General features: G+C 34.5%; 1 protein-coding gene across 1 annotated transcript; it reads right to left on the bottom strand.

Moving 5' to 3' along the window:
- Positions 1–450: 450 nt before the first annotated feature.
- On the bottom strand, positions 451–8,744 carry LOC148605104 (multifunctional protein ADE2-like). Its single transcript, XM_088550638.1, has 8 exons — positions 8,585–8,744; positions 5,423–5,629; positions 4,797–4,975; positions 3,294–3,501; positions 2,800–2,969; positions 1,899–2,076; positions 1,525–1,683; positions 451–962 (listed from the first exon to the last, which is right to left on the bottom strand). Exons 1-8 carry the CDS (start codon positions 8,679–8,681, stop codon positions 772–774), a joined length of 1,389 nt encoding a protein of 462 aa, XP_088406764.1. The 5' UTR covers positions 8,682–8,744; the 3' UTR covers positions 451–771.
- Between the last annotated feature and the right edge of the window lie 8 nt (positions 8,745–8,752).

Raw genomic sequence — 8,752 nt, 5'->3', positions numbered from 1 at the left:
TTGGTATATATTCCAGTGATATAACAACCATACTACTTTATCAATTATAAAGTTAAGTGTAATTTGACTACAAATAGCTCTGTCCAATAAACACAAACCTAAAATCATATCAAAGTTGGTCATCAATTCTGGTATGTGATGCATCATCATGAGGATGTCTACCAACATGCCAAAAACCTATCTTTAATTGAACTACAACAAAGTTACAGCCAGGACAGGATTTATTATGGAAAGACCAATTATTATAGGATGTCCACCACAAAATCAATCCAAACATCTGTAATATAACATTACCCAAAGTTGTTCACTTGAACACACACTCATAGCTGACATCAATGCAAGACCTTGGAAAACTTATCCAATGTTCAAAATAGACAGGGCAATGTTATTTGGCAGTAACCATGGTAACAATGAATGATGATACAAATTGGCTAAGAAAAACACACTTGATGTCATACATGCATTTATTTTATAACTGACCTAGAATTGTTAACAAAATAGCACTCCTTGAAAAAAAAAACAAACAAATCTCATATTTCATATTTATGGCACCATAGGATATACATATAAGGATTTCTATATAATTCACATTAACTGAGCAACAAATTTATCATGATTCACAACCACAATGAGATCATTATTATGCAAATAGAATTACACTTTGAAACAGGAAATTTTGATTGTCATTTTCATTGTTCACATTCGGAAAATATGTATATCAAACATTCCTGAATTATTAACAATTCAAACTAATCATCCATCAAGAACCTGTCAATGCCCATTGACACCATTGGCACACACCGGGACCTGCTGGATTTTCTGATCTGCACGCTTTAGTCCAGTCCATGTGTTGAGTTGAGTGGCTCTCAGCTTGCTCCAGATGACATGCTCATGTAGGGAGAGAATCTGGGCAGCCATAAGGGCAGCTGCCTCTGGAGACATAACAGTACTGCAACCTAGACCTATAAATAAACAGACAGGTCAATTTCACAGCATTTCAGGAAATCAAGAGTTGGTTGGTCATTCTTGATTGAATGATCAGTAAATGATGAAATATCTAAGGTAAATAGCCGGACAACTACTAAAAAGTTCTTCCATTTTATCCATGTTTGATAGAACGCTTACATCTCCCTATCATATGTTCACTTAACCACTTTACACTTTTCTCGTACAGCAACTACATGTAATAATTTTGCCTGTAACTGTAACTTTAAGGCCCTTTAATAAAATCCTTCACAAGTAGTTAATTTATGGTGAGTTCTTTCTTTGTCCCAAAGAACTTTTCCAACTAAAAATCAGGTCATATGACATTCGAAACGATATTTGACTTACTATTCACACATATTGAAGTTGACATGTTAAACTGATAAAACAGCTCTACTTACATCAGGAATGATATAGGAATTACAACAGAGAAGTAAAATAAGGTAAAGGTAAAATTGTATCAATGTGAAAAATCACAAGTCTTTTTATACCTTATTTTGCTTGTTCTACTGTAAGTTTGTATACCCCATGTATTATTACCTGAAGGTAAACGCAGAGAAGACCATACATCCTGTGATCCCCAATCAGCAGACAAGGGAGGACAGTTAATCACTGGCCACACAGCATTACCAGAGAGAACTGGTCCTAAACCATTACTTCTGCCTGCTACTGCTATAAATACTGTAGGAATACCTTGTCCTGAAGAACAAAAATCATTTTGAGTATACCACTAAGAGTTGCCAAAATACTCGAGTTCACCTTACGTTTTCCAGACTGAACTAATTAAGTTTCCTTTTAAAAAAATATTTAAAGGCATTATTTAAATAGTTTACTATAACTTTGAATTCATTACTGACCACAGAGCATTTACAGCCCATCTCCTTTAAAAAAATATCTGAATTCATAAATCTAACCTTCATATTCAGCAAGAATATTCATGGTAGCATCAGTAGCCTTGTGAGCAGATGACACTCTAAGGTCACATGGTACACCATATTTAGAACAAGCTGCTTTGATTTTCTCACAGTGAGGAGTATCAGTGGCTGATCCCATGATAACTACTGCTCTTGCTCGTGGTTTTCTGTTCAGTAACTACAATATACAACATGAAGAAGAAACATTTCAAATCGTATCTACTTCCAGAGTATAAAATGCAAACTTTTTGATCAACAGACCCAAATAATAATTTGAAAATTTTTCATATAAATACTGTAAACGTATCTATTTTCATGGTTGCTAATTTTCGTGAGATCTATCAAATGAACATGTTCATGGTTTCAACAAAAGGTTAAGTGTTGTATAGTGTTAAAATCAATTTTAGCAGGTATTATTTCCACAGATTTCTGTCCAACACAAAAAATTAGTACTTTCTGTAAGTGTAACTTTTACAAGTCTACCAGCATTGCGATAAGCCTCAGGGTTCAGACCACTGGTTTATTGTGAAGACTGCTTTCAATGCATATGTAGGAGGGTTATTATTGCACATTAATGCCAACATTACCATTGCAAATTAAGTGATCTTAACAGAGACAGTCTTTTAAATTGGAATAGCTTGAAGTTTAAGCTTGAAAGACTTGGTCGTGAGAGTTACTTAAACCACCTACATTAAGTTGTATTCAAGTTTAAAAGACAGTTTTGAAAAATTAATTCTCCATTTGGAAACTACTTAGTGCTCCAAATATGATGTACAGGGTTAAAACTGAATTTAATATTTGACTTGCAGTTAAACTAAATTAAAATCACATTTTTAAATGAACCCTGGAAAAATAGGTTTGAATGGTAAAAACTTCAGACCATCTTCGGCTAAAATCTTACAGTAACTTTATCAGCCACCCATTCAAAGTTTCTTTTGACTGTATCAAGAGCTTCCTGTGTTACAATGTCAAGGTTACGGTACACTTGCTTGTCTTTCATCAAACGCTTATCACCAGAGGGCCACAATCTCCAAGAATCACTGTCAATGACATCAGAGAGCAAAATTTCTCCTGAAAATAGTTGAAGGTATGCAAGTATTAATTTTACGAACTTTTTAGTATGTTTGGCCATGTTCATTTGAATATGGAATAAATTTAAATTTACACTAAGATAAGCAAATCACAAATAACAAATATAATTTTTTGGGGCTATTAATATATCCTTCTTACTGACACTTGTTCCTTAGTGTTTATTTTTTTAATTCAACATCTTATTTTGAAATTATACGGTAATACTCAATTGCTTAACATAAAATAAATTATCTTTAATTTTTTTTGGTAAATATAGCATTCTCACAACAATGTTTTAAAGGTTCATACACATCATAAGAGTACCTGTTTGCGAGTCTATACCAAATTCTATTTTCATATCAATTAGGCTACAATCCTGAGATGTCCAACATTTCTCAAGGATTTCGAATACTGTAATTGTGGTCTTTCTCATTATTTCCAGCTCATCTGGGCCTATCAGTACACCACCCAACTTCAGCTCAGCAGCTACACACTGTTCAAAGGACCACTGTGGATCATGGTTGGCATCATCCTACAGAAATTCAACTTGATCAACAAATGGACACTACAAAACACCTGAGTAATAAAAAACTTTGACAACGTAGATGAACTAATGTTTGTTGGGCATCAATTATTTTTGGTTTTTAATTTTGTGATCATGTCAAATTACAATGGTAAAATTATAAACAAAAGTAAAATTTCTCTTTAAAATCTGGCAATTCCCAAATTCACCAATGAAATCTGTAACGAAAATTTCCATCATGCAGCAACTAAATAACTAAGTTGATTGGTAAACCGGAGGTCGAAGAGTGATGAACCTGAAAAGGGGAGACACGGCACAAGTCATCATAAGATAGCAATGTAACAAATATCTAAGCATTCCCTTCTGTAAAAGCTGGCCCCGTGCAGGTCCGGGTGTCAAAAGAATGGGCCTGCAGCATCGCTAAGCTTGTTGTAAAAGGCGACTAAATAGTGCTCAGAAACCTAGCCGGGGGCTAGGCGCTCTGCCCACAGAGCAACTGGGATGTGTGCCCCAGGTGGTGGAATGGGGTACCCCTGGCATGTTACATGCTGGGGTTGTCAGGCTATAATATGGAAAACCTGACCGCAAACCATAGTGGTGCACCGTGTTGGGAAAGATGCCATGTTCCTTGCACGTTAAAGAACCCTGCTGTGGTATTCGATAGGAGTAGGAACCTTTGCGCTCCGCCACAGGAGGCTAAATTGCCCGACCTTACCCATCCCTCCCTTTTTCTAGTGGCAATCAAAATTTATCGACCCTACTGTCCTTGTGTCCCATCCCGTTTTTCATTTCATCATCATTTCATGTTCATTTTATCATCTGTTTCATGTTCATCGTCTGAATATAGCTGAAATATTGCTGCTCGGACGTTAAACCCCAACAATCAATCAATCAATCAATCTGTAAAAGCTGAGAAATATGTTATGAAAAAAATGTAACAGACGAACGAACAGAAGAACAGACAAGGTGATTGTAATATAGCTGCCAATCTAATAAGAGGGGTTTATCTTGTACCCTTAAAATTTAATAGGCAACTAGGTATAATAAAATCAGATAAGCAGTCATCACTAAAAATAAATCCCAATAAACTTGGTCAATAAATAAACTATTTATTTTTGGACCTTTATTCCTACATCAACAATCCTAAAAATGACCCATTAAGTTGTATGGAACCTTTTCTGTAAGGATCCTGAAGCTATTGTCCAGAAGCCAACCACCCTCATTCAACAACATGATTGTCATAATGACACATCCCCACAATTTCTACGCGGCCATATTTAAATATACCATCATATTAAACCAACCTTGAAGAAGGTTTCTTGCTTTGGAGGACAGAATCTATATCCTTCCTTAACTCCTTGGTTCCTTTTCAGAAAGGAACCAGTAGCAATTCTCCTGGTAACCCATTCTATAGGTATCATCTCGCACTTCCTCGTCAATATAGCAGTGGAGCTAACTTGCTTGATGAAATGAGTTTTTACACCTGAAATGTATAATTGAAAATGAAAAATTAATAGGAATGACATTGATTTATTTAATTTAGGGTCTGTATTATTAAGATATTATAAAGTGTATCTAAATCTGTAATAGTGAAATAGAAGAAACCAGTAAGATGAAGGTTAGGTACCAGCCATTCTATTAGCAGATTGTGTGTGTGGGATCTTTTAAAAATTTTGTTTACTCATCCATTAAGAAGAATAAAAAATAATGACTCTATATATTCATAAAAACATTGATTACAGTTGCTGCTGAAATATAAAAAGTGTTTGCATTAGTACGAAAATAAAAGATTCTTCATCAAATCCCAGCCCTTCCTTCCAGATAAAAATGGTCTGTGCCTAATGGGGACATAAGTCATTAAAAATGTAGTAACCTTGAATGCTTTAAAAGTAACATATTTTCAGTTATTTAAAAAAAAAAAATGTCTTACCAACATTATTCAATAACTCAAATATAGCTGAAGTTGTAGCTGTTGAGATGGCAGCTTTTCCTTTCATTTCATGTGCCCTGTCTCCATCTCCTGCTGTAATTTTATCTTTAGATTTCAGTAAGACATGGCCAGGGTGACTGTCAAGGTTGTACACCTGCTTTGTCTTTCCTTCTATCACTAGGGATCCTAGTTTGTATTCACTTGGCACTGAAAGCATTTTTTTCTTCATGGTTGAATTTTTGTAGTGGGAGTTCCTGAGTGAAGATTTGGGGGCCAGCAACCCACCTCTTTAGTTTAATCATTTGGTTAAATTTTGTGAAACAAACATGTATAAGCAACTAGAGGCTCCCATGAGCCTGAATCACTCACCTGGTTCAAGTTTGTCTTTCAAGAGCAATAAATTTAACAAGGAGTAGTCCAACAATTTTGACTCAAAACTTTAGTAGGACTATCTTAAGGATCATTTCAGCGATTGAAAGTTTCATTCTATATATTATAGTTTGCAAGATATTGGCTGAAAACTGTAAAAAAAAGGCATTTTTCATCTTTCAAAGGCAATAACTCTTACAAGGAGTCGCCCGACAACTTTGATCCCTGAAGAGTTTTTAAGCCTTATAATAAGGGTCATTTCAGCAATTGAAATAATTATGCTAAACCTAACAGTTTTGGAGATATATGCGAAACATTACTGTCTGACCCCTACGTTCTATTTTTAGTAACGGCCGCCAAGTTTTTCAAAGGATAAAAAATCCCCACATCAGTTCTATGCGAGATACCCCAAAAAATATTCATACCAAGTTTGGTTCCAATTGGTCCAGTGGTGTCAGAGGAGATGAAAAAATGTGCAAATGATGACTTATATTAGTAACCCCTTTTTAAAAATTATATGTGAAAAGAACCTGCTCTTTATATTTTTATGAAGTCCATAATTAAAACCTGTATTAAACAGCATATATCTGTAAAATTAGAAGTAAATGTTGGCATTCATTATTTCATTAATGCAATTTTTTATATGTACTTGATGTAATTTCTAGAACATTATTGATTTAACCTAATTTTTTCAGCCATTCTATTCTTGAGGCAGAGTAGTCTTTCTTTTTATTTGTTTTGCAGTTATAGGTTTATAAATAGGTAATTAGGGTTGGTGTAATTAGAGTGTAAATCATTGTTTTTTTGTCAAATTACCAACAACCAAAAAAAAAAAGTCTTGGTAACCGAATCTAAGCCAATTTGATAATATAAACATAGTAATGCTGGATTTATATATGTCATCCAAGTTTTAAGGAGGAAACACTCCTTTTTATACTAAAATATAATTTAAACAACCATAGGTGTAAATTAAGTTGTAGACAAATTTTGAATTCAAATTTGAACATTATCTTTGGTAAATGGAGGCAGGTATAATTCCTGATGTGACTTTGAGAAAAATGCTGCATTAGTTATGTTAAAAATCTAATAATTATTTGCAAGTTGTAACAATTGTGATTTACAGTCCGTCACATTACTTGCAATATCAATAATATCTGAATTTACAGTAGAGCAGCTTCACGTTTTCTGATTGTATGCATGTGCACATTCTAGTACTACTTTTTTCTTGTAACTATTAAGTATTTTCACTAGCACTAAAATGTCTAATAAACACACAAACACAAATTAATGACCAAAGTCTCCAGATTGTGGACAGGCACACAGTGTTTCAGCTTGGATTTCCTTGATTCAGGACCTTGTTCGGCTGGAGGTCCTGTGGGCAATGACCCTGTAAGGGTTCAAGCCGACCGAAAATGGATTTCAGAGATTTTGACCCCTTTGGTCTGAAATCCTGATTTCTCCTGATTGCTTTTTTGTTCATTAAATATTGAAAATATAGACTGAGATATAGAAAAATACAGTGGAAGGTTTATAGCGAGTGCCGCGAAGTGGTGTGAGCTCTATGGTTATTACATGTACGTTCTAAATTTCCCTTAAGGTTCCCCAATATACTAACGAAGAAAAAGTCATGTCCCGGTAGTAACAAAAAGTGACTGTCCGTACAGAGAAAATTCATCATTTCCTTCATTCAAACAAATAAAAAAATTTACGTTAAGATTATGTTTCAGTAAAAATAAATTCATCTTATCTGATAGTTTTCATGTCTTTTTCTAATTTGTTACACTTATTTAAAGAAGTGAATGTTATGTTTTTAAAAACTTTGGGAAACATGTGGATGAATGTATACGTGTATCTCCGCTGTTCCACTGTTGCTGTTGTCAAGAACCTAACCCGCCTTGGAAAAAATATAACGGATTATATTATCAAAATCGAAGCATAGCTAATCGAAGCATAGCTTTTATAAGATAGGAAAGGCAACCATTTTCTTGTTTGGAATTTGCTGCTGTCATCTGAATTTTGTTTACGTCACAAGATATGTGTAAAATATTCCCACCATCCATGGAAAACTGTAATACTTACGGTATCTGTACAGATTGATCTGACAGGCCAAAACTGATATGGATGTTGCTAGAGATGCCCTTAAGGAATAATAAATGTAAAGTATTGCAAAGAGCTATAAAGTTATTGATCATTTTGAGAGCGAGGGGAAAAGGGGGGTATGGGATTGGAATTTTGGGGAAAACAAATTTTCAAATAGAAATATTGATTTTGCCTGCTGCTTAAATATAAATATATTGCTTGTGCGAAGCAAAAAATTTGATTTGGGTTGACCCCCCTCTTTGTAATGCCCTTTATTTTTATGAGTCTCACACAAACAGTACATTATGGTAAAACTCATGGTGCTCGCTGATTTAGGCAATGCCTACCCCATATTATTGTACATGTAATAATTCCTGGTCATATATTATCGTGTTGTGGGATTGGAGCCTTCACTTTGTTTTTTGTCGCCCGTTTTTTTTTTAATATTGTTTGTTCGTTTTGCTTTTTTCGTTTGGGTTTTCGTGTAAATATATTAGTCGGACTGCATATTTGATAGTGGGATCAAGCCCCTTTGTAAACAGGACGTCAAAAAAGAAGAGAGAGCAAGCCCCTTTCTAAACAGGACGTCAAAAAAGAAGACATGTCATAGAAATTGTACGCCGTTTGTAAAGTCATTACTCATTACTAGAAAAAAACAATAAATTTAAGTTTATGACACTGAACAGGGGAGCAAAACCTGTAATGACATCTCACCACTTTCATCCATTGTGATTCTGTATTCGAGACTTCCCGCGGTTTCAGTGACTCCACGTGTTTCTTTTGTCCATGTGTTTTCTATTTTTAGCAACATTCTACTTTCGTTTTATCGAATTGGTCGAAATTTGGCGTTGAGAAAATTGCGTCTTAAAATTATTTTTAAAA

This window comes from Perna viridis, chromosome 10, assembly GCF_037379345.1.
Source record: "Perna viridis isolate PV_CMFRI_1.1 ecotype Kerala chromosome 10, ASM3737934v1, whole genome shotgun sequence".
NCBI lineage: Eukaryota > Metazoa > Mollusca > Bivalvia > Mytilida > Mytilidae > Perna > Perna viridis.
The sequence above is the reverse complement of the archived record's forward strand: the minus strand, read 5'-3'. Positions and strand labels throughout refer to the sequence as shown.